The 27,869-nt window shown below is 32.3% G+C and overlaps 1 protein-coding gene across 3 annotated transcripts; it reads left to right on the forward strand.

The window, feature by feature from the left end:
* The first annotated feature begins 4,116 nt into the window (after positions 1 to 4,116).
* Positions 4,117 to 26,166, forward strand: LOC134277610 (galactoside alpha-(1,2)-fucosyltransferase 2-like). Of its 3 annotated transcripts, none has more exons than XM_062759934.1 (4): positions 4,117 to 4,212; positions 22,952 to 23,194; positions 24,775 to 24,821; positions 25,008 to 26,166. In XM_062759934.1, the coding sequence occupies exons 3-4, from the start codon at positions 24,800 to 24,802 to the stop codon at positions 26,003 to 26,005; spliced, it is 1,020 nt and encodes a 339-aa protein (XP_062615918.1). In that variant the 5' UTR covers positions 4,117 to 4,212; positions 22,952 to 23,194; positions 24,775 to 24,799; the 3' UTR covers positions 26,006 to 26,166. The 3 variants fall into 3 exon arrangements, with proteins under 3 accessions (XP_062615918.1, XP_062615919.1, XP_062615917.1); XM_062759935.1 differs by lacking the exon at positions 4,117 to 4,212 and adding an exon at positions 12,798 to 12,865; XM_062759933.1 differs by lacking the exon at positions 4,117 to 4,212 and adding an exon at positions 17,957 to 18,204.
* The last annotated feature ends 1,703 nt before the right edge of the window (positions 26,167 to 27,869 follow it).

Genomic DNA, 27,869 nt, shown 5'->3' on the forward strand with positions numbered 1-27,869 from the left:
TTACCAATTTTATCTTGATTTCATCCTGATACAGCCAACGGTAAAGTTTTAATGATTGTGTTGTGATATGTTAGACTTAGCTGTTTATTGTATAGTTATTATCATTGTGTTGTAGAAGAGTTGCTGCAAAGATACGCATATTCAGTTATATTTGGTTCGCCAAAGAACATGTAAGTACGAATGTATGATAGTTTTATAAGGAAAAAAGGAGCGATCTAAATTTATCTACATCTTACATCGATTTCGGATGAAATTTCTAAAAATGAATAAAATTGTGATCAATAAAAATGTTTTGATGTCAAAATCTTGTAAAAATCTGTAAATTAGTTGATTTGAAAAATCTGTTTATGCATATTATCCGTTGTTTTCCCCATTTTGATTTCATGGAAAAATTCATTAATGACATTTTTACTTATCACACTTTACCTATGGAAGATAGATTCTTCTGAAAATCAAGAACATATACAGGGTGTTTCAACAAACAAAACCCGGCTTTTGATGTCTATATTTTTGCACCATAATACAATATTTATAAAATTATAATTGTATCTAACAGTTCATTTTCTTGCAATGTCATTGTGATATGAACAATACAAAATAAATTTGATAGATTTTTTCCATTGAAGTTTTGATTACATCTTCAAAAAATAGTTTGTGGGTTTTTTTCTGTTTAGAAATGGATCTATAGATGTTTATAAACTAAACAATACAAATAAAAATTCTCAAAAATCATAAATATGAGTGCACAAGATTTTGAAAAAAAGTACTCATATGAAAACCATCTTTCTAGGGAACAGACTTGTGATTAAAAATGTTCAAATATGTGTTACACAGGACTTCAGAGACATATGAGGATTGCTGATTAAAAATATTGTGACTTTTTAGAACCCATGAAAATGAAGTTAAATTGAAAACTGCATCTGATCTTCAAACTTAAAATATACCTGTCTTAAAAAAATAATTGAATCAGAATTACTTCAACTCTCATATTGATGAAATTGTTTGGTTATCTGTTTTTCATTTTTGCAAATAAATTCTTTCGTTGATACTGTTTAATTTTATATTGAAACCGCAAAGTCGGGACATGTTTTCTGAAACACCCTGTACATGTGATCAGTGCGCATTCAAGTGAATTTGATCAAGACACTGGATTACTCACTCAAAGGTTAGGGGAAGCGGTTTTATAAATAAAATTGGCAGTGCAGCAGTATCTGTTTTTTTTAAAAAATTTGTTATAACAAATTGAAAAAAAAATACTGCTGAGGCCAATATTATCTTATACGCTTCCAAATATAGCTCGCTAAATGAGCTAATTGTACTGAAACTTGTATATTCTGTATGACTGCCTGCAGACTTTATGAAAGTTTCATGCTTGGTTGCAAGAAATCAATATTTTTATAATGCTGTGTTAGAGGTTTGATAAAAATAGATAATTGCGTGGAAATGCATTGTTCTTTGACACTTTTTCTTCTCTGCTCCTGTGTATTTAGATCTAGCAAATAAAAAAAAATTGATTGAAATAATAACTCAGTGCATAGTTATGGAGAGCAGTTGTGCTTTTCCCCAAATTTTAAAATTTGTGTCTCCAGGATCAGGTCTGGTGTTTGGATGTTAGATTAAATTGATTAAATAGGGTTTTCGACTTAGCAAGAGTTATTTCCCGTTGGTCGCCATATTGGAGGTCCAAATGCTCATATTCCTTCATTGTTCAACCAATTTTAAATTTTAATATTTGCTCTTTTAAATTAGGAATCATTATTTTTCTGAAATATATAAATTTTTGGAAGCCTCCTTTATTTGAAAAAAAATATTTAATATTTTCCACCAAATATTTTTGCTTCATCCTCTCAAACTTGGTAAGACAAATTTTTATAATGCTGTGTTAGAGGTTTGAAAATTGCGTGGAAATGCATTGTTCTTTGACACTTTTTCTTCTCTGCTCCAATATGACAAATAAAAAAAAATTGATTGAAATAATAACTCAGTGGAGGAGACTTTTGCTAAATTTTGGCCAGTCTGGTGTTTGGATGTTAGATTAAATTGATTAAGTAGATAGTGTAAATACATTGTGCTTTGAAAAATTCTTCTCTGCTCCTGTGTATTCAGCAAATATATATTAGTATACTTATGGTGAGCAATGATGCTTATTCCAAAGTTTTGAAATGGTGTTGTTGGCTCTATTGATCGATTGTATGTAATCACGCTCTGCGAATTTTTTTGACTCAGAAAGAGACAACAGCACATGAAACGGGGCCTCGGACTTGAAGGTCTCATCCACAGACCCACAACTTTCACTGCAACGTGTCGAGCACTTGGCGAAGGCACACTTGCTTTATATTTCAAGGTCGGTCGCACCCAACGTTCGAAACGCGGACTTTCGATCACGGAACAACCGTTCTATTGTGAAGGTGTGGGGGCTCTCTTGATACATGTAATAAAGTGAAAGGGTCTTATTTCTTTGAAAAACTCTGTCCCTGGGTATGATGAAGCAAACAAAGTACATGTAAGTACATAATTAAATGTATGATAAACATGGGTGTTTATTCCAAAATTATGAATTTCATGGCGTCTGGAGCAGGGGTTCTGGTTTTAGGGCATGGCTTCATTGATTGATTGGTTGCATGTTGTTTTATGTCCGATTGGATAATTTTACATTCATGTAGGGATTAAATTTTGAATATCATTTACAAGGAATGCCATTGGGACAATATATTTAAGGAATAATGTGATTTTTAAATTCATGAATATTATTTCTTGTGTGATAATTTGCATAAACGCCGAAGGCGTTTATGCATAAAATTAACACACAAGCCAATCCATTGAACATCTTCATGAATTCGAAAAATCTGACAGTTATTCCTTATATTTACATGCTTTGATTCCGCCAATCCACGAGCTCCAAGCCTGCTTCTCTCTAGGTGGTGTCCTGCCCTGCACGTGGTTTTTTTGGAACGGCGCCAAAACATATATAAATTACATTTACAAAAATAATGGAAATGTAAATATTTATTTCAAAAAGTAATTTCATATACAAGAGCCCAAAGGGCCTTAATGGTCACCTGAGCATATTAAAGAATTTTCACTCAGATAGAGACGTTACCATATACCTGTGAAGGGTTTGAAATTTAGACCTTTACTCGGCACTTAGACTGACTTACGACCATTGATTAGTCAGGGATCTTTATCACGCTTCTACGCCTGCCTTGAAATGTGGCACCAGTTTTTAAGGTCTCATCCAAAGGTTCTGTAACTCGAGCGCTTCGCGAAGCTAAAGTTGCTACCTATTTCTTCGACTCATGTCAGTCCTGGCAAGGGTTTAAACTTTTGTACATTTTTTCTACGACAGAAATTTGTTAATGAAATTGGTATCTTCATGCAGCATCCAAAGTCTTATTTTTCAATTCAAAATTATATAATAATAATAATAATAATAATAATAATAATAAAAAAATAAAAATGATAAAAACAAACAATAATGGACTCTTTTGATGGTAAATATGGTTTGTTATTTATTAGAAAAGTATCAGTATTGACTTCAGCTACGCCTCGGCCAATATCGATGTTTCTGTTGAATAACAAACCATATTCGTCACCAAAATAGTCCATTAATTGTATAATATTGCGTACAATGTCATTTAGACGATGCATTTTATATGATGCACTGCAGTGTTCAATATGCACGTAAATTTTCAGGATCTTCGTAAATCTTCTATTGATCCCCTTTAACTTTTATCATTTCCACGGAATCTTGATATTGGAAGCTGATATCTGTCAGCAGGTAAGTTTTATCAACCACTGCCTCAGTGTATGATATCATTAACGCCCCTCTCCTTAGTTCCCAAGGGACAGAACTCCACTCTTCTTAAAGGTAGCTGAATGTAAAACATTTTTTTTCGCTTTACCGCTATTGGTTAAATATTATTCCTAGGTATGGAAAGCCGTAGGGTATTCATATATTATAGTGAATGTATTACATAATGGGGTTTCTTATCTTACATCTAAAAGGTAAAGAACTGCCAAGTTCGCCTGAATCTTAAACAAAATAATGCAAGCAAAAAAAAAAAATTTAAAGGTGCTAGTTTTTTATATCATTTTTGAAATTTGTAGAAAGATGGTGCTTTAATTAAACTAGAGAAGTTTATTGATGGTTTCCAAGACGTATAGATGTGAAGGACAGACGGGACAGACATTGTTATGCACTCGCTCTTTAAGGTACGTGCAAATATCAGATGCAAATGTGCAATGCTTCTATGAATTGTACAGCTGTTGTAAACTGAAAAAGTTATCGATAGAAAATCTAGAAAATATCTCATTTCTATGCACAGAAACTCATTTTCAAATCAATACTCTTTCAAATGTACTATGCATACCTTGATAGGAAGAAAAAATAATCTTTCTTTTATCTGAGTTACTCAGACAAAGGTTTTTAAATTTACAAAAAACAGGGATGTCTGAAGTTGGCTCCTTTGCAGAAGAAAATATTGTTCACAGGGAAACCTACTTGCTTAATTTCCTAAAGAGATTTCGACAATTCAGTTTTGGTGTGGTTGAATTTCTTCAATGCATTTTAAATGCCTTTAACGCAGGTTTTTGCGAGCCTATTCATGCAACCAATTCTTTTATTTTTAATTCTAAAATCCTTTAATTCAATCAATTGAATTTTACTAGTGATAAAGGAATTGTAAATTGTGACAAAAAGTAAAGTTTAAAATGTTTAAAACATATCTGTACATTACTCATGGTTCTGGGTAATTATCTCATGCTAAATCAAACATCCTGCAGGAAGGACTGAATATACATCTACGGTGTATGTGTACTAGTATTTATAAATATAATACTTGTTCGTTAATCTGCCTTTTATATGGCACGGTCACTGTTAATCCTTAACCAAAGGACAATCTCGTATTTAAGGGGAAAATACCTGTAGATTAAAAAAACTCGTTCAGAAAGTTTCAATAGTATTAACTTAGAGCAATTATAGAAGCCTCAAAAATTGAAAGATTGGACCATTCATGATAATGGCAGTTTTTTTTTTAAATTTAATTTTTAGAGCTGAAAACGTTATTTTAATTATGCTATATTAGCTATAGTTTCCTCAAATATATCAAATATCTGGTAACTTTTCTGGCGTGAAAAAAGGCATACAAAAGTCTTTTATTGTCACTTCCAAGTGCAACAATGACAATAAAGGAGATTTCCATTAAATCTGAAGCGAAATACAGCACAGAAAACCGACGCCTATATAGGGGCCAGAAAAAGACAATTTTGACAAGACTAGTTTGGCGGGCAAAAAAATTTCCTCCTCTTTTTAAGAATCGTATTCAGCTTTAAGATAGATTTGAAAAGAAATAAACATAAAATAAAAATCAGATTTTTTCCGTATAATTTTTTTTTAATATCAAGATGCAACTGATACAAGGAAACTAAAAAAAAAATACTTTTATTCTGCAACATAAACCAGTCTCAGTGGAGAAGATATAGTTTCTGTAACTCAATCCTTTTCACTAGCGTTAAATATTTTATAAATTAGTCTTGCATGATTTCCTGGTTTCTCTTTTGTTATGGAAAATCTGTTTTTTAAGTCTCTACATATGTCTAAGGATAAAAACCACTAATGTGCATTCATGCGTACTAATATATTGATTTAACAGTTGCTTTGTTTGATGCCATCGTAGCATTCCTTGATAGTTTAAATAATAGAATAACTGAACAAATGCGGAAAGTCACATTTTAACAAATGCAATACAAATTTCATATGCTTCCTCTTCTGTTGTTATTAATTTATGATGAACAAGATGTGTTTGTGAAACACTTTGCGCCCGGCTGCAGCAATTTCGAAAAAGCTTTTTTTAGTTTATAGATCACAGTCAAAGTCACAAGGTTATTGAACTCGTTTGAAAGAATTTAATTAGTGGAGTATGTATACCAAATATGAAGACTGTATCATCTATGGTTCAAAAGTTATGGCGAAAGTTCGAAAAAAGCTATTTTAGCATATAGGTCACAGTTAAGGTCACAAGGTCATTAAAGTCATTTGAAAGAATTTAATTAGTAGAGTATGTATACCAAATATAAAGTCTCTATCTCCTATGGTTCAAAAGTTATGGCTCAGGTTAAAGTTGACAACAGACAGACAGACAAACAGATAAACAAACAAACAGAGAGACAAGACAAAAACAATGTACGCCTCAGATCTATCAATACGGCCGCAAAAAAGACAACAATAATAGATTCAAACAAGATGAATAGAAATCACTGGCCTATGTAGCAAAAAGGGGGGGGGGTGGAATGTAGTATAATAATTGGTTAAACCCCCCCCCCCCCCCCCCCACACACACACACACACACGAAATAGGATTTTCGACTTTGGGCAAGTTTCCTTTTTCTTTTCTTTTTTTTTCCCTTTTTTTTTTTGCTTGTCAACTTTTTCAGGTAAGTAAAAAAAAATTTTCTCTGACTGCCCCCCCCAACATTCAAAAACAATGCTACGTGGCTGGTATATATGTAAATTGTAGTGTTTCATTATGTTTTAAAACATGTACACTTAACAAAACTTCTAAGTGTTCACTCTAATAATTGTTTTTATTTAAAAGCTACTTTATAGAATGATAATTTATGATATTTTCAAATTATTACAACAAAAGAGTCAACAATTCTTGAAAGAAAATCTGTAATTTGCGGCACGTGTTTTGTGAAAGTAGAATCTTTTTGTGATCGTTATCAAATTTTAAAAACTGGCCTCACTAAAAACACATAACATTGGCAAAATGACCATTTAGAATGATGGGAGAACCGTTGGAGTGTTGATATCTGGATCATCCTTGCACCACGTTTTACTCACTTTTATTTTAATTTTGAATTGTCCTTGATATTACGTTTAAAAATTAACAAAAAATATCAAAACCCATTTAAACCCATTTTTCTATTAATAGGCTGTGCGTCATTTTCATTGCCAATTTATCACAATTTGAAAGCTTTGGACAAAATTTAACAAACCAGAAGTGACCTTGATCTTCGTCTGAGGCCAAAATTTCGCATCACAGCAGGTTTAAAGAGTGTTAAATTGTCTTGAAACAATCTTAGAAACAAGAAAATAAACAATTTCAATCGTAAACAAGCAAATTCAAAGAATTGTGGTCCCCCGCTTTCGGTGTCTTTGTGGGTGAGATGTTATGTTTTATGACGATATTGTGTGTAATATGAACATCCTATCATATGGTTATAACTGGTGAAAAAGTTTTTTTCCTGTGGCCGGGAAACCCAAAATATGTGTCCGAAAAGCTATGGCCAAAATAAAAAGTTTTGCACAATGGCAATATGTAATAAAGATTCTGTGAAAGTTGCATCAAATTTCATGAAAGTTTTATACAAGGATTACATAAGAGATGTGAAGTATGAAAGTAACAGACGGACCCAGACGTTCAAAATTTATGGTCAAGGTTAAAGTTTTTTCATGAGTACGTAAATCTTTAAGGCAAGGTCAAAAGATCAAAGTTGTTGATATCCAATGAAAGGACTTGCCACAACGAATACATACCCTCCCGCTTTTGTATAAAAAGTGATAAGAAATGAATTATCCTCAAAGCGGCGTCCTTATGTGCTAAACGCCCAAGGATATTGACCAAAAAGTGATGATGCACTGTCAAAGTTAATCCCATTGAACACATTTTTTTTATAAAAATGTTAAATCCCCCCCCCCCCCTCCACTCAATTTCAACGGTTTGGAAAGTCTATGCAAGGTGTTGCAGAAGAAGTTTCAGGGGTACATGGTATCCAACAGTAAAGAATGTCTTGCAGTAATTAGAGCGAGTGGTGGTCTTACCCAATGGAGATTATTTTGTGTGAATTTTCATTTTGAGGGTACACCATTTCCTTGACACTTTGCATAAACTTCTGACGAGATACTTACATGGACTTTACGCAACTTCAAACTGAAATATGCAATCATTAACCATGAATTAAAGAAATTATTTATTTTGTTCTTTAAAATAAAAAAAATGTTAGATGAACACTTAGAACTTTGGTTGCGTTATAACGGGTTGCAGCAAAGATTTATGTAATAATATATATTCCCATCCTTTTAGTTAGTGAAGTGCACAGAAAGGAAAGATATTTTAATGTGTCTAACTTCATAACCCTATTACAGTTCAATTTTTATTTGAATTTTGATATAGAATTTGAGTTAAACAAAGCAAATATATACAATATTCAAATGTGAAAACTGCTAACAAAATCAACTAGGGGTACTGTGAGCAATGAGCTCACTAAATGATACCCCCCGCCTCCCATATGAATAAAATGGCAGTGTCCATGTTTTGCTCTGGAAAATCCAAAATATATGTCAGATCAAAAAGGAAGATAGGAGGTGCACAATGGCAATATGTAACTAGTGCTAATTGTAACGGGGACCGTTACAGATGTTCCCCAAACGCTCCCCAACTCCCTTTTGGTGCCATGAAGCTTCATTAAATAAGACACACTCGATGCATTTGAGACTTTAACTTCGTTTACCCAGACGTGTACAAAGTTAATTCAAATTTTAGCATTGCACGCGTGCGCATGTGAATGCATGTGTGTAATGACCATATCATCTTGTCAACACAATCTATATATTTTAATATACTAAATATTAAAGTATTTAATCCAAAAGTATTAAAAAAGATGCGCTCATTCAAGTGTTTTTTGGATTTTGCTCATTTCACGTGCACGCAAAAGCATGGTGACCATACCTTCTTGTAGATGTCCGTTACAATTTTTGTGTAAAACCCCGTTTGGTTGAAAACCAAGGGAGTTATAGCTGTTTAAAGTTTCAGCCAATCAGATTGCAGCGCACGTACATGCACGTGTATACATGTGCATGGTGACCATATTTTCTTGTAGTAGACCAGTATATCTATCTATGTTCCAAATCCCATCCTGTTTGGTTAAAAATCAAAGGAGTTATAGCTATTTAAAGTTTCAGCCAAAGTTGCAGCGCACGTGCATGCACGTGTTTTCATGATAATTGCTATATGTTTGTAGGATATTGTAATGCATGGCTATTTTCAAAATTTCAAAGGATTTCGTCAAAAAACAAGAAAGATATTGAGACTTTAGTTTCAGCCAATCAGAGCAAAGCGCACGTGCATGCGCGTGAGATCTTGCTATTTTGACCATGTCATATTGTCTATGCTTCTAATATATCCTTATGTTATAAGTTTTAAAGCATTTCATCAAAAATTTAAAAAGTTACACCAATATCAATTAAATCGGTCATTTCACATGTTGCACGTGCACGCCCTTGCAAGCACTGCGCGCAAAATGACCTTCGTTCCGCAAATCTACATACTGACCCTAAAAACATTTCACCTTAGTCGGATGTATAGTTTACGAGATCATTCCACAGGACAAAAAAGTACCCAGGAAGAAGAAGAAGAAGAAAAATAATAATAACTAGTGCTAATTGTAACGGGAACCGTTACAGATGTTCCCCAAACGCTCCCCAACTCTCTTTTGGTGCCATATTCCATGCAAGTCTTATTAAATAAGACAACATCTGTGCATTTTTGACTTTAACAACGTTTTCCCAGAAGGATACCAATTATATTCTAAATTTAACATTGCAGGCGTGCGCATGTGAATGCACGTGCGTAATGATCATATCGTCTTATCTACACTTTCTATTTATTTAAATATACTCTATATTAAAGCATTTAGTCCAAAAGTATTAAAAATCACCCATTGAATTTCACTCATTCCAAATGCTTCACGTACGTGCACGTGCATGATGACCATACCTTCTTGTAGGAGTCCCTTATATCTATCTATGTTGTAAATCCCATCCTGTTTGGTTGAAAACCAAGGGAGTTATAGCCATTTCAAGTTTTAGCCAATCAGATTGCAGCACACGTGCATCCGCGTGATTTCATGTTTTTTTTCCCTAAATCATATTGTAGGATATCCTAATGCATGACTATGTTTTAAATTTCAAAGCATTTCATCGAAAAACAAAGGAGATATAGCCATTTCAAGTTTCAGCCAATCAGATTGCAGCACACGTGCATGAGCATGATTTCTTGAAAGTTTTTGTATATCATATTGCAGGATATTAATACAAATGTTTTGAATTTTGCATTTCGTCAAAAAACAAAGGAGATATAGCCATTTCAAGTTTCAGCCAATCAGATTGCAGCACACGTGCATGCGCGTGATTTCTTGAAAGTTTTTGTATATCATATTGCAGGATATCCTAATGCATGACTATGTTTTAAATTTCAAAGCATTTCGTCAAAAAACAAAGGAGATATAACCATTTAAAGTTTCAGCCAAAGATTTCATGAAATTTTTTATATTAAATATATATTCATGACAATGTTAAAAATTTCAAAGCATTTTCGAAAAACAAAAGAGATATTGAGATTTTTGTTTCAGCCAATCAGAGCAAGGCGCACGAGCATGCGCGTGAGTTCGTGCTAATTTGACCATGTCATATCATTAACACTATTAATATATCCTTATTTAATGAGTTTCAAAGCATTTCATCAAAAATTTTAAAAGTTATAGCTATATTAAATATATACTCAATTCATCATTTCAAACGTGCAGGCGTATGCGCACAAAATGACCTTCGTTCCGCACACCTACACTACACACCTATTAACCCTAAAAAGGTTTTAGCTCAGTTGGGTGAAATGAGAACACTCGCGGACAAAAAAGTACCGGAGAACAAATAAGAAAAAAAATAATAATAATAAGAAACAATAAAATGGCAATGTCCATGTTTTGAACATAATAATAAGAAAAATCCAAAATATGTTCCCCAAATATGTGATAAAGATTCTGTGAAAGTTTCATTAAATTTCCTTCATTGGTATGAGAGGAGTTGCGGATAAGAGAAGGGTACCCCAAAGCGTAACAGACGGACGGACAGACGGACGGACGGACGGAAATACCGATTACTATATACCCTCCCGCTTTTCAAGCGGGGGGTATAAAAAGAAGCAAGTTTTATGGGGAACTATTTTTAGCTCTACTGGTCAGAGACCAGAAGAGCTTATGCGATAATATATACATTTGTGGTATCTCTCCATTATATAAACATACAGAGAGAAAATATCTTCAATTCTGTATGAAGTTTGTCAGAGGTCAGAGGTCAATAAGTGACCTAATCACACGGCGCAATAATATCTACCGGTACATAAATTATAAAATGACCTGCTCTACTTGCTTTTCGTGTATAAAAATGAATAAAATAAGCAAGTAAAATGATAATTATTTTATTTTAAATGTAAACAAGTATTTCATACAGTTTTGGGCTATCGATTCAACCTGTGTACATAGAGAAAATTAGGAGCCTAGCGTTTGTTTACATTTTCTTCACTTTTGTCAGCTGCACAGTCTCTAACGTTCATCCTTATTTTTTGGATAGACCTTTGGTTAAATTTTCATGATAAACGTTTATTTTATCTTTAAATTTTACTCACGATAAATGTGTAAATCTGTTGGAAAATATCTTTGCAATCATGCCATGAACAGCTGCAAAACACCTCGGTGTTTTCGTAGTTCAATATAAAGCTGTCGCCAGTGTCTCCGTGTTTATCAGTGTTTTACGATAAGTATGCCTTTAGTTACTGAAACCGTGGAATATTTTTGATCAAATTGCAAATTAACTGGCTCGGACAAGTGTCTCAGTCCATCGGATCCATCCATTCCTTTCCAGCGACCGAAATTCCTCCAACTTTTTATCATCAAACTTCGGACGTGTTTCTTGTGTCTTTTCAGCATCGATTATCATTTTCACGAATAAAATATTCCCAGACAACAATCTGTTCACTATTACTGATCACAAGTAGCCTTTCACAAAATATTCCCTTCGAAATAGATTTCAATATAACTGGCCTCACTAAAAACACATAACATAGGCAAAAATATTTTTAAAACATCTCCCCCCCCCCGTGTCACAAAAATTCCTTTTTACAGGTTATATGGAATCTTATTTCACAAATTCATACCAAAGTTTTTTGTGTGACACGGGGGGGGGGGACATATGTTTATGACGAAAAACTATAAAAATGTTTATTTTTAACCAATTTTAAAGCGATTTTCAACTGATACATTATATTTATATCCATATAAGGTTGTTTCCTCGACCTGTTCATGACGAAGATTTCTCTTCATCAGGTCGAGGAAACTACCTTATATGGATATTGTTGCGATTGCGCACAGAGGTGCTGACAGCAAAAAATGGTCTAATCCAGTTAATGAGCCGAAAAGCATGATGGTCTACTAAGGATAAAGAATAAAGTTAAAATTTGTGAAAGTGCAAGGATGTGTCAATCAAACCCGCCAAAAAATTTAAAGTTTTAATCTCTTTTTAATGAAATAAGATTTTTAATTAATTTTTGTGTGAAATGGTATTAAAATATATAATTCGTGATATTATACAGAAAAAATTAACTTCAAATCTGTGTCCAAGTACCTTTAAGTTTTAAGAGTGCAAATTAGTACTCTTGCACTTATGTTGAATGTCAATGTTTGAACAGATTAAGTTTGAGGTAAAATAAATGTCATGACGTGATTGCTGACCAAAACCTTTATTGGCAATTTAAATTCCAAAGAACATAATTATCTTAATCCCAAAAAGCCTTCTTACATCACAAAAAGATATGCAGAAGTTGTATGTTTAAACCTGACCATTTTTGTGAATATTTGGTATTTTTTCCTCACATTTGATATGTGTTACAGTGTTGCAGTGTCTTCTTTATTCAGGATAGTAATATTTGAAAAAAACTTTTGAAAAAATCCATACAGTGTATCAACAGTTCTATTATGAGTTACAGTTTGAATAGATAATTAGATGCACGGAATGCATGTAATATGTAATCAGGTATGTACTTCTGTATCATGAAATTCTTATGCTCGGTATTAATTAACTTTATGCTGTGCCCTAGCAAACTTTTATATGCAGGTTTTCGAGGGAAGGTAATACATGTATATTTGAAAAAAAGAACAGCCGGATGGTCTGAATATGGTAATCAAGACGTTTCACAAGAAAACAAACTTCCAAAGTGCCAAAATTCCATCGAAAAATAATTCTGAAAGCTTTAAGAGTGGTTAATATAATAATACTATTTAGGTGAATTTTCAAACTGACTTGTTCAAGGTGAGAATTTTATTCTAAGTATTGCACATCTGCCATACTCGTCTGGTTTTATCGAAATATGGCTCCGAAAAAAGACAATGCTGCCTAAAGAAATCATGCCAATAGATAGGATGATAAAGTATTTGAAATAAAGTAAATTGTTTCTGTTGAATAGAAAATTATTATATATTTACAGTCTGAAACGGGAAGTACGTGGTATCAAAATCCCTCAGCCAAAAGCAAATCAAAATCTTACCAATTAATTTGTGTAAATTATGACTTAATTAAATGAAATAAGATTTCAATTAATTCAAATATCATTTTGAAGATATATTTTGTTGCCTTGTTACACAAATTCGCATTGTAACAATGTGACCTTTAATTTGTGCGACAAACCACGTGAGCTTAAAAAGTGCTCTAGCTGTAATTTTTAATGTATAAAAAAAAATACAGAAGTTACATGAGCTGCTCTGTTTGCATCTGTAATCTTGTTAAACAGATCTTATAGATGATTATTTGTTTCTCTTCAAACTGATATTAGAATTCAATTTTAAGATACTCATGAAAATAGCTATCTTGGAAATGCTGCCCGACATTTCTTGTTTATGTGTTATTTTTAAATTCTCATTCCACCAATGTCTCATACCCAATCAAAGATTTAATAATTAAATCTTCATGCTTGACTGATCGTAAATATACATGTACGGTTTAAGGACATATGCAACGTACCTTACCCACTGATAGTTTTTCAAGATATTCCTAAATTAAGATAATAGTGTCATCAGATGTCCATAGACAAAAAATCAGCATGCATTACCAGGGTGTTTTAAAAGATTTCAGTTGATGAAAATTCTTGGATGATTTAAAGAAAAATATATAAAAAATAATAAACACATATTCTAGATGTTTCTTTTATCAAAAATGTTTTAGAAGAAGTGTAAAACACCATATATAGACATTAAAATAAGGTACACTAATCCTTCAAGAATTGGAACTCTTCCACTCCATGGAAAAAGACAAAAAAAGTTCAAACTACGTTGCGTATGTCCTTAAAAAGGCTGCACAGCACGACACACTGTTTTACAGACTTGAAGGTCACCTAAGCTTACTCATTGTCCCTGCTCCCCTGCGGCCTGAGAGATAGAGCAAATAGGCCAAATACCACTAAAATTAATGCAACCTATAAAAATCTTCATTACTCCTGGACATCAAGCAGTTAAATCGTTGGCATGATTGTAATAAGCATTGAGTCCTCTAAAAACGTGAAATTCATGGCCCCGGGGTCAAATCCTTCTATGCTTCATTTTCCTACCGCCCGCAAGTATATAGTCAGGTCAAAATTTAGCAGTTTTCCACTGACAAGTGGTGGCATAGCGTCTTTAAATGAGCAAAAATTCTCGAGAAGGACGTTAAACAACAAATAACTAAACATTAATTCTTTGAGAAATCTTCTTTCCACCTATATGTAAAGATTTATGAGGTGCATGGCTTTGATTATCAAGGGTGTCTCTTCCAAAATTTTGAAATTTGTGGCCTCAGGGTGAGGGGTTCCGCATGAGGGGCATTCTATTAATGATATAGCGACGTACATTTTATTAATTTCTTTGAAAACTACTTCTCTACCCCTGGGTATTGCGCAGATCAACAATACAGTGAAGAGTGCAAGTAGATAGTCATGATGAGCAAGGGCATTTCTTTCATATCTGTGAATATCTTTACTCCGCGATTTGGGTTCCTGGTAGGGAAAATAGGACTCCATATACTATTTAGTGAAATTGCTTTAATTTGTTGTAAATCGATTTGAAGATCGAATCTTCTCTGTTCCTAAGTATTTAGCAGATAAACTAAATGCATGTTAAAATAATGATAATGATCAAGGATGCCTCCTCAAAAATTGTGAAATTGGAGGTCCAAAGGTCAGAGTTTCATGTTGTGGTGTCTATTTCATATATATGGTGGAGATACATTCTTTCTGGCAAATCAACTTCTCTGCCCCGGGGTATTTAACAGAAAAACTAATTGTATGGTGATGGTAAGTTATTAATGTATTTTTTTAAAAAAAAACCGGGGTCGGGGAATCTCTTTTGAATATATTTATTTACCTTATTTTATAGTATGTAATATAATTTTTTAATATAAACCTCATTTTCTGTCCATTATTGTGAAGGAAACATACCAAAAGCTTGGTTGTGATGAGTGAGAGTGCCTCTTCCAAAATTATGAATATCTTGGCCCCTGGGATAAGAGTGTTGGTAAAAAGATACATTTAATTTAAAGTAAAAATTGACTATTTCCTTGAATTTTCTTTCTCTGGTCATGGGCATCTTAAAAACAAAAAGAGTTATAAAGGGATGCTTTTTTAATAGCTTTTATCATTGTTCAATATTCAAGTCTTTACTGTATTAAGCCTACCAAATGATTCATATTTTTAAATCTTAACTTGAAACTTTGATAATACGCGTATAATCTAATTTATTTTTAAAGCGGAAAAAAAAATTTTTTATAGCCAATCTTAGGTCACTGAAACAGAATTTTTGTCTCCAATTTCTGTCTGGCACCCATGTGCTGAAATAATGAATCGATACTCTCTTATTTATAATCATTACCTAAATTGATCCATAAACATGTAATACCTCACAGATTTTAAAAGCTTGTTAATACTTTCGATATTAGTCAAACAAGAGCATATGCATTGTAGCCCAAAAAAGAAAATGTTCTCTAGCTAGGTACTGTATTTGTTCGTGAATATAACCCCAAAAATACAAAAACCAAAATGTTTATATAATTTTTCACCTAATAGGATATATCTGAAATATTAAGCGAAAAGCTTTGGGTTCAATGATTTACAAATATTATTTTATGGCGTGTAAAACATTTAGCGTCACAACAGTAATTGACCGTTGTTCAACTTTACCGCTTAATTCCCTCATTAAAAATAGATCAGAACTTTATTTTTAGCTCTACTGGTCAGAGACCAGAAGTGCTTATGCGATAGTAATGCGTCCGGCCAACGTCCGTCCTTCTGCCAACATTGTCTGCCTGTAAACAATTTTTCAAAAATGCTAAACGAAAACTCCTCCTACAGATTTGAATATCCAATTTCAAAAATATAACTTGGATATATCACACAAGTTATGATTTATAAATATTATTTACGTGTAAAAGATACATATTTCTGTGCATCGGTTTTTGATTTCGATGAACGGTGTTGCCATGGTTACTAAAAGTAGAAAATTCTGTGAAATTCTTTCAAAATGCTACTCCCCCTACAGTTTTGGTCTGATTTCAATAATACTTGGCACACAAGTAGACTACACTAAGATACATATTTCTGTGCATCGGTTTTTGATTTCGAATATGAACAAGATTTTGAATATACCTTGGTTAGAACACACACAAAAATAGAAATTTCTGTGAAATTCATATACATCAAAAAATATATACTCCTCCTACAGTTTTGGCACAAGATTTTGAATATTTCAAGATTTAGAACACACACATCACTTGGCACACAAGTAAACAAGATTTTACACTCAAGATTTTTACATAATTCATCACTGCATCAAAAGAGTTTTGAATATTGATGACAAGGCAAGAAGGATGTACATTTTTCTATTTATTGCTGTTTTAAAGTAAAAAATATATATAGTCAACGAAACAACATGCTAATTTTACTACGATTTTTCTCTTCCTTTGTTTTAAGTATAGGCCTGTAGTTTAGCTACAGTCTCATTAAAAATAGATGAAAACTTTATTTTTATTTTAATAAAAAGTTATGAAAATATATAATCACAGTTTTAAATAAAAACCATTGAATCGACACAAATCTATCACATACTATTTTTATCCACGGTCATCACAACATTCTAACTCAGCGTAATTATCACTCCATGTTTGATCTACTTTTTCACCTCGGGAAATTAGTCTCGTATAGTGAAAAAGTGAAAATAAAATACAACAGAGCAATTTATTCAATTTTAAAACATTGCTGTGACGGCATGCCTTTGTTTTTGCTGTCTAAAATCTTACCTGTAGCCGTCCGATAATAATATTTACCAGTCCGGTACAATTCGGTCCGATATATTATCGGACGGCAGTGATAACAGATGAAAATCGGACGGTATTAAAAGAAAAAAGAAGAGTGAAATAAAGGTGAAATATGTATTTCTAATCCAAATTCAATTTAGGAAAATTTCTAGGTGTAGTGAATATTCATGTAAAAAAAAATGTCAAAGCAAAATTGAAAAAAGTCAGGGAAACCAAAGGCAAGGAAGTTGCTACAAAAAAGCAAATTTATGCATCCGGTTTAACCTCGCTTATATATTTACTGCATGGATCTCAGGGTCCACGCAAAAAAGTCAGGGAAACCAAACGCAAGGAAGTTAAGTTGCTACAAAAAAAGCAAATTCATGAGAAAACATCGAGTTTTAACCTTCCTCGAAATTAACACTTTCCACTTTTAAAAAGTGTTTTGTTACAGCACTTTGATTAAGCGAATTAAAATCTATTTCTGAGAAAGAATCTGCAAATCTCCTAATTTTATAAGGTTTGTTTCCCGATGGCCCCACTTTTAAAACCTGAGAATTTTCATTTTATAAACTAAAACTTCAGAATAAAAATCTGGATTTTTACTTTTCATGGTGATAGTAATAATATCACTCAAAATTATGTCTGTATCAATGTCAGTTTATGCATATAAAATTTTTAAAATGTTCCAAATGGCAAGGACAACACCTTGATTTGTCGATAAAAATATAATTATAAATTTACGGATAGATGCATCTGCTAGATTTATATGGACCAATCAGAATCAAAAGGAAACACTTCATGGTTCATGCATGGTAGAGTTGACAAAATGGTGGTTAGATTTTTTCAACGTCAGCGGGTGGACTTTGTTAAAGGATTTAAAATTTTCTCGCCCTATTAATTTAACTTTTTACTGGATTGTCGGTGGTGTAAGTCTTTCATGCACAAAGGTGAACGCATAAATAGCTAGATGTCTAGTTTAACAGTTTTTTCTATAAAGGTGATTTAATGTAGGTCATTGCCCTGCCGTGGAGCAAGTCACCTTAATTTCAAACCACGTAAGTGTATTTCATTTTTTAAACGGTTCGAGCTATTTTTCTGAAAACAATTCTAAGTTAATATTTAAGTAATTCAGTATCAGTATTGAATATAAATGTTTTAAGCTTTTGCATAAATAAAAAAATAATTTACATAGATCATAGAGAACATAGAGATTTCTTGCTTTTTAAGCTTTTGAAACAATTTTGCATCTTTGAATTTTCTTGAATGTAAACTTAAAGAGTTTTTTTTTTCCCATTTTCGCCTATTGTGAGCCTCATATATAAGTTTAAAAATTTAAAGTGAAAACCACTAGGCAATTACCGGTGATGTATTTATATCAAGTTTTTGACACGATAAAACAGTAATATTTACAAACTAGTATCATTTCATATGTATATCTTACAAAAACAGTGGACCTCAAATGGAAAGATTTATTGCCCAAGACATACATCTAATAGCATTATTCAAGTGAATATAACATACATCAAATGATAGGTTGTTTGACATGGTAATATATATTAAACATATGTGATATATAATGGTAGATAGTAATAAACTTAAACAATATAAAGTTTATCCTTAACTTTTGACAGAAATTGATTTTGTGACACTTTTACGTACTTCAAAAGCATGATGGAGGTAAATACTAAGCAGATAAATTAATTTGAAAACTGAAGGTTTTTTTCAATAACATTTCTTAATGTTTCGACATCTAATATCACTAAATTGAGGACATTTTAAAATAAAATGAAATTCATCCTCAATATTTAAATGGCACATTTCACAATATCTATCATTTGCTGGTATATATTTGTGACAACCACATTCAATAGCTAGGTTATGGGACGACATACGTATTTTACTTAATTACTTCATATATTTGGTAGGAATAGCTTTTGTTAATTAATATTGGAAAGAAAAATTATCAGTGATATGCTCATAAAGGACAAGTTTCAATAAGGCTTATCTGTGGTTCCCGGTTACTCGTCAAATTTTGAACATTTATCAAAAGCCTTAAAAATTAAATTTTATTATTAACTAATGTCTTTATTATTTGAGTCATCATCTAAAATGTCAAATAATAGATACACGCAGCATACGAAGATGCATGCTGAAGTTAGGGTCCTTTGATTTTCATGAATATGAAAAGAAATCACTGACAGATACAAACTTTATAGCTTTCGTTAACACCGAGCACAGGTTTGTTCAGAGTCGAGCTTGATATATAATGTGTATATTGTATGTGTAAAGGTTCAGTAAAATATCTTTGTTGAACATTGAAAATACTTTGTTATACACAATGAAATCAAACAAAATACTCTTTGCTCATATGTAACCAGTAAACCAAGAGTGTAAAAAAAGGGACCTCGTTACTATACTTAAGTGGAATACTCCTTTTGCATCTTGATTAGCAATTTATTTGCTCAAAACTTGTTTGGATAAAAATACCTACAATCCTCTGTTTAATGATAGGGAAATGTGTTTTCATTTGAATACTTTCCTGACTATACCAAACGTCACCTAGCCTAATTTTAAACAATTTTCCTTTTATGTTTGTTTCCCAATTATTTATATTTTACTTATTCTTTTCATATTTCTCTAGTAGCATATTATAACAGGCTAACAGAATACAATTTTCACTTTTTAACACCTTGAACCAAAATTTGATAATTCTAAGTAACCTTACTACCTTCAATGGATGTCTTCCACTTTCACAATAGATCATTACAGAGTTTGTATTTTTTCTTACACCTAGAACATATTTTGAATATTGCAAATGCCCACTTTCTGTATCTTTTGCATTATGAAAACCCCAAATTTCACATCCATAGTTTAATACAGTAGCAACATAAGTGTCAAATAAAGACAACATGTTTGTCTCTGTATTCAAATACATTTCACTTGTTTTAGCTTTTAAAGAGAACATAGCCTTTCTACCTTGTGTAGTCTAGATAGTTGCTTCTGTGTAATTATAATTTCTAAATATAACAATTTTAGTCTTTTATATATTGATTGTTAGATCCCATTTTGTAGTATAATTATACATGCAGTGTATTTAACATAGATTGTAATTTATCTACACTTTCTGCAAAAATTACCATATCATCAGCGTACATGAGTGCAAAAAGATTTAATTTATAAAAATAATAGGTCGGAATACATTCCACAAAACGCTGCTCTATATAACTAAAGATATGGGTTACTCCATATCCATGATATTCGACTCTGAGTTAACTTGAATTTTCACTGTGCTCAGCTGATCCTTGAGAGAAAAAAACTGCACTTGTTGTTCAATAGCCCTGTTCAACAGAGCGGACGTTCTTTTTACCTCCGATAGAAACGCTCTGTAGAACAGACCTCAGGTTTAAGTCTCTAGCAAACAGTGCACACTCCAGTCATGCAAGATCGAGGTCTACACACCCCTGCAGGTGTTATATAACCATACCGCCATTTAACCAAGAAAAAAATCCATACAATTCTGATCAACATTCTTTGTCAGATGAAATTATATGATAATCATCGAACATTTTACTACGATATCATGCAGAGAACAGAGAAATGCCGCAGATATTATTCTCATTAAAAAAAAATACAGATCAAAAACATGTTTTAAACCTGTGAAATTGAAATGAATATTTGACTATAGATTGAAATACTTATTTAGACCACATGTGTCGATTTTCGCTGTTTAAACACTGTTTATTTAGCGTGGCTGTTAAATTCCACAGATTCCCCTTCATATTTAAACACGGTGATTTAAGCGATAAGACAATAAAATAATGTAGAAAACTGATTTGGTAACGTACATTCATAAAAAATAATGAATTTTTAAATGCGTACAAGCAAATTTTTAACAGATAAAAGGCTATTTTAATGCAACAAAAGCCAAAATCGTCTGCCTTCTATACGCAGATAAACAAACAAATTTGTCCTCTGGTGTTAAATGGAAAAGCATATTGGAAACCTAGTAAAACTAGAGGCACTGTGAGCAATGAGCTCACTAAATGATACCCCGCCTCCCATATGGATATAATAGCAGTGTCCATGTTTTACACTGGGAAGGCCAAAATATGTGTCGGATCAAAAAGTAAAATAGGAGGTGCACAATGGCAATATGTAATAAAAGATTCTGTGAAAGTTTTATTAAATGGTAAGAGAGGAGTTGTGAATAAAATATGGGTACCCCAAAGCGTAACAGACGGACGTATAGATGGCTGACGGACATCACGATTTTTATATACCCTTCCACTTTTCAAGCGGGGGAATAATAATTCGTTTCTCTATTAGAGGAAACGGTCAGTCGTATTTTAGATCTATTAGTATAGTAGAAACCAGAGTAACCGTGAGCACTCAGAGCTCACTAACTGATACACCCGCCTCACAAATTATTATAATGGCAACGTCCATGATTATACCTCCGCCTGAAAAGCGGAAAGGTATTTAGTGAACAGGTTGTCCGTCCGTCTGTAAGTCTGTCTGTACGTCCATTTGTTTCGCTTTTGGGTACCCATCTCTTATCTGCAACTCCTCTTAAACAAATTTATAAAATTAAAAAAAAAACTTTCACAGTATATTTGTGACATAGTTCCATTGTGCATATCCTATTTTACTTTTTGATCGGACACTTATTTCGGGTCTCCCAGAGCAAAACGTGGACTTTGCCACAATATTCAAATTGGATGCGGGGAGTATCATTTAGTGAGATTTACATTTAGATGTAAATTTGTATGATTATGTAGCGTATTAACCTAAGCAAAGCAATTTCAAAATATCAATATAATTAACAGATATAAAACTTTTGGAACTTTTTAATATTTCTCAAAAAGCTTCAGTAAGGTATTTTAAGATACTTAACCTGTTAAAAAGAAACCCACTTTTTCTATATCCCTCTTTTGTGGCAAACCTATGAAGAGTTCATTTAAAAATGCACGCCTCAAGAACTGTTTGAAAAGTTTGATGTCTATCTTTTACAGTTAAAAACAATCTGATGTTTTTTTTTTAAATTAAATTTTGCAGTTAAAAACAAGCGTTTTATGAATTAATGTGTGGACATTCATACAAGTTTTGGGGATGATTTAAGATTGAGTTGAAATTTTAAAAGGGTTAATCGTATTTGAAATATGTTGTAAACGTTCAGAATAAAGTTTTTTGTGAAATAGAAAAATCACTGACAATTGCCCCAATCTCTATTTTAAGAATTGTGTGTTTGTGTTTTTACTAACAGTGATAGGGGTGCTTGACATATAAAGCAGATCTCGATGTATCTTTATAGATAGAAAACATATTATGCGATTAGATAACGAATTTTTGAATGGTAAACATTTATAAATGCTCAAGGAATAGCACTTTTCCAATGGATTATCTACCACTGGAGACTTGTTAATGGTTGGTCGTTGACACCTCAATTGTTCACTCGACACACGGGGTGTTCAGTAAAGTGTAAAGCAACCTTGGCTTTATATTGCTGAAATGCAGGTAGATTTTTAAAAAAATCAACTATTTGAACTTATGACTAGAGATGGTCAATATCACTTTTGCTTCGGATGCTGGAAGTGCTTTACATTTTATAGGAGTAAACTGGTTAAAAAGTTTTGGAAGAGATCCATTCTCAAGTAATTATGTGTCCTACTTAAATTAAACCTCCTAACATACCACTCTAACTAGAAAAGAAAGAAACTGGTTTTTCTTTACATGTGTATAATTTACATTAGTCGATGTAAGCTTTGTTATCTTTGATTACCTATTTATTTTTTTTTCTTACAGAAGTGGAGCATGGTAAACAAACACAGATATGGCCTATTTATATTCTGCTGTGCTATTGTGCTTGTATGGATGTTAAACTTTCACAATAACGTTCACAATTTTGAAATACACCACTCCGACTTAAGGCGTACAGCAAGACCCCCGACATTTGAGGAGAATTCAACAAAACCCATAGAGGAGTATCTTGATGTCCTTCTCGCATAATTTCATTTCCCAATCCTCAAGCATCACATACTCTCTAAGGTATATTCATTTAATTATTCAGCAACCAAAAGCTTTCAAGCACTCCAAAAAACCCGAGCTACTCTTAAAAAGTCATAAGTTACAGGTATTACAAGATTTTTCAAAATTTAAAAAGAATGCCACTGACAATATTAGTCTTTTAAACTACATTTGTCCTGCTCCCCTCAGTATTTTTTTTTTTAAATCCTTGTCCAATTTCAAATTTGGAACAAAGTTTTTGGAGCTATTGTAAAAATAAATTTTTGGATAAATTGATCTTTTATGAAACTTTAAGGTTTTGCCAAAGGACAAAATGCCCAAAAAATTATTTTTACAATACCCCCAAAACTATGTGGTTTATAAAGTTAAAACTTTTACAGATTTAAATATATTATTGATTATCAGATTAAAAGTATCACTTGATAACAAATGCTTTAATAAGAATATTCATCGGGAAAAATTCTTCTAAAAAGTGCATATATTTTTATAAATCACACCCAAGTATATCCGTTCATTTAGTGAATGACATAAGTAGAAACAAAATAAATTATGTTTATCAATGAAGGGCAAGTTTGAATTCGATAGCCTCTGGAGAGCTGTTTTCCCAGTTTATTTTATCTAAATGGTAAGACTTGAAACCGAAAGTACATTGCAAATGGCGAATTTTATAGGGGCCTTGTCTTTATACATTTCATGCTTTCGAAAAGAGCATTTCAGAGACCATTCACGTCCAACTTGCCCTTCATTGATAAACATATATTATTTTTACAATGATGGTTTTCACTAAAAGTACAGTATTGAGCAGGTGCATTTATAAAAAAATATATGCAAATGTTTTTATGATATTTTTTTCCTCAAAAATATATATTTTAAATTTTTGTTCTCAAATGATACTTTTTATCTGTTTATCAATGATATATATTTATAAACTGTAAAAGTTTTCACTTTGTACCTCACGTTGTTTTGGAGCTATTGTCAAAATAAAGTTTTGAACATCTTGAGCTTTGTCAATACCTTAAAATATCGCGCCTCATCCCCGAAAAAAGGAAAACCTAATAAATGTTAAGTTTGGACGTTAAGGAACATTATGAATCACGATTGACGTTGTAATACTGATGTAAGAGACACTTAAGCTCGTCGCGTATGATTTACAATTCTTATAAACAAGTCTTAATTTGATTTGTCTAGCGTGTAAAACATTTGAGTGTATGTTATTTGACATCCATACACATAGAAAAGGCATCATTGTCACGTTAAGGGCTTTAATAAGGTCCCTTTTCAGCAATCAGGTTCATGGATCAGTGAGATATCTTATCGTGCCAACCAACGGCCCTCAGATTGCAGCTCGACCGATTTACTTACTGAGCTTCCGTGATGGTGCACTATCAAGGAGTCTATAGTTACCTAGGATAAAATATTAGTAAAACAATGTAGTCTTATATTCAGATACACTGTAGATGTTGTTGTAGTTACCAAGAACTAAGATACTTAAAACAAATCACTAATTAATTCCAACCCAAATGTTGCTCTTTTATTTGGATGAATTTTTCATATTGTTCAACGTAAAAAAAACTATGAGATTACTGATACCTATTTTGCAGATAATGTTCAGAAGCTGACGCCGGAATGCGGATACTTTATATAAGAAGTAAGAATTCAAGACAGTTCAAACTATATCCATGTACAGTTATTATAAATATTTATTAAGGCTGAACAAAATAGATTATACTTTTCTAGAAAATTGAATAAACAAAGTATTTGTAAAATTATTCATGTATTTTTTAGGTATCGAATAAACATTTCACATATGTTTAATTAAAATACCTTTTTTCAGAATGTTTTCCTTTGGTAACATTTGGGATTGTGTGTCTTTTCTTCATTTTTCACGTGTATAAACCACAAACTTGGCAACCGCTTGGGATATCTGAAAAAAGATTTAAGGAAATCCACATTAAGAAGAGACAAATATTTGACAACAACAACTCTAATGAAATTGTATGTGTAAATTTTCAAGGGCGACTCGGAAATCTTATGATTGAATACGTGTTTTTGTACGTAATAGCAAAGATTAAGAAACTATACCCTATCGTTCCTGAAAACTCAGAATTGTTTCAAATTTTTGATATTCAAAAGACCACACTTTCGGCAATAAAAAAGCCGAAAAATGCGTGTTCGAAACTACCCCTACACAAAGAAAGATGGGGGCTGTCATATGACGAGAAGCTGCTCAGTGTCCCTCCTTCAAAAGGAGTGAGATTTGATGGCTTCTTTCAGTCATGGAAATACTGGATAAAATATGAAGAGGAAATTCGGGATATTCTAACTTTCAAAGAACCAATACGGAAAAAAGCTTACACACAGATGGGAGAGATCCTGAATCAGATGAAGTTTAGTGCAAGTGAAAATAATGTTGTTGTCAGTATACATATCCGGAGAGGGGATTATGCAACAGCGGGGCATTATAAGTACGGCAAACTTACACCAAATGAAACGTATTATCAAAATGCCATGAACTATTTCAAAACAAAATACCAAAAGGTATTGTTTATTGTTGGTTCAAATGATATTGGGTGGTCGAAAAAGGCCCTAGCAAACGAAACAAATGTGTACTACTCCACAGGGAATTCACCAGCAGAAGATATGGCTTTGCTTTCTCTGGCTAATCATACCATCATGTCGGTTGGGACTTTTGGCTGGTGGATTGGATGGATGGCGCGAGGAACCAGTATATTTTATAAGAACATCTTCAGACCCGGAACTGGTTTTGCCAAAGAGTTCCGAAATAATTCCATTGATGATTTCATTTATCCTGGGTGGATTCCAATGGAATAAAAGTAAAATGTATTTAAAATACTGAGGGAAAGACGAAGGCAATAAATGATCAATTCATCATTAGTACTTTAAATACATGTAAATAATTTTCTCAATATTATCTTTTATCAGTTTAATTATATAATTGTTATTCAATGGAATCTAAATTTATGGTATTACATGTAGATTTTCTTTTATGAGATTAAACTGAAATTAATATTAATCCGTGTATTTTTCAAGACAATGAATTATTTCATTTTTCTCTTTGTGCTTTAGACGGGGGAAAATCTATAATGTTTCGTTAAAGGATGTATAAGCATTGAGTAAATTGAAAGATTCTTTTATTCTTATTTTTTCTAGTTTACTTTAAGTTATCCCAAAGGAAAAGGAATTAATTTATAAGTTCGGACATTATATATATTGTCCCCAAAAAGTAATTTAAAAATACGGCATCGCGTTTTATATTCAACCAAATTGATCTTGTGCTTTCGTTCTTATCCTGTGTAGCAAAGAGAGAGATTTTTTTGAAAAAAAATTACATAGTTGATATTGTTTTCTAAAATTCGTGACCCGAAGGCCGGGGTTGCTCGAAGTCAAACTTCACTCCGATTAACTTTAAACTTTTTCAGTGGCATCAACCATTCATATAGAGACCCCTTACTTTTCTGGGTATCTAGATCTAAATATTTTCAAAATTAGAGAATGTAATGAAAGAAATTAAAGATGAAAATAAAAGGACTAATGATAAAGCATAACATTGAAGAGAAGCTTATAAAACAAACTGATAAATCTCACAGAGTTTAATTGTAGGCAAAAGAAATCGTTCCCAGGACTGAAGCACAGATATCCTCACCATGGTCATGTGTAATAATATTTCTAGATCTAGATCTGTTAACATTTTTAAACATCTCTGTATGTCACCCTTTTAGCTGCCATAAGCTCTCTGTATTGAACAAGTAAGCGGAATAATCTACAGACAAAAACATGTACCGATTGAAACTATGTGTGTTTTATGGAGCATGTCAATTTCCGGATTTACATTTTTGTACTTTTTCGTGTAGTTTTTTTTCTGGGTTTAAAATTTTTCCTGTAAACTTACATAGAATAATTTCCCTCCTTATTCACATTTTTTAACTAGGTTCGAATTCGGTAGAAATTAAAAATAATACCCCATTATAATAAGTTATACAACTCTTAGCATTGAGACTGGTGGTTACCAGTCTATCTAGCTGCACTGTCAACACATAATCTTCTATAGGCAAGGTTTATGAACTCGGGATATACAAATGAACGCATTCATGTATGCAGTCACAAGTTTGGTCAAACGAAAATTTTATAAAAGCATCTCAGAATATCTCTACCGATGCACATTTATTTAATAGTAGGCTTTAAACCATTTTATTAACTGTAACCATATGGTAATTTTTAACAAAGTTTAATTGTTATGTACGTATTAAGATTAGTAATCAGACCCGAGACATGCTAATGAGGTTTGTACGATATTCTGTTCACGGAGCATTTACTTTCCTCTTGGACAAAAATTATAATTATTGTTGTATGAACATGTGCTTAAAATCTTTGAAACCATTAAACGAATTCAACAAAGAATTCAATAACTAACCCCACATTTGATGTTTCTAGATGTCTGTGTTTCATTTGTTTCATTTTTTTTGTTCCAGGGGTACTTTTTGTTTGTTTATCGTTTTAAACTTCAAATATCATTAATTGTTTTAACCTTCGTATTACATTGCATATTATTACACAGAGTTGAAGCATTTGATGTCAATACACCTGGTTTATTAGGGCAACAAAGTCCCATGTTTTAAAACCAATTTTAAAATACCTATTATTCAGGCATGTGTAATGAAAACTTAATTGTTTTCTG

Source organism: Saccostrea cucullata, unplaced genomic scaffold (genome assembly GCF_032062105.1).
Source record: "Saccostrea cucullata isolate Sc308-1 unplaced genomic scaffold, CSIRO_AGI_Scuc_v1 ctg92, whole genome shotgun sequence".
NCBI lineage: Eukaryota > Metazoa > Mollusca > Bivalvia > Ostreida > Ostreidae > Saccostrea > Saccostrea cuccullata.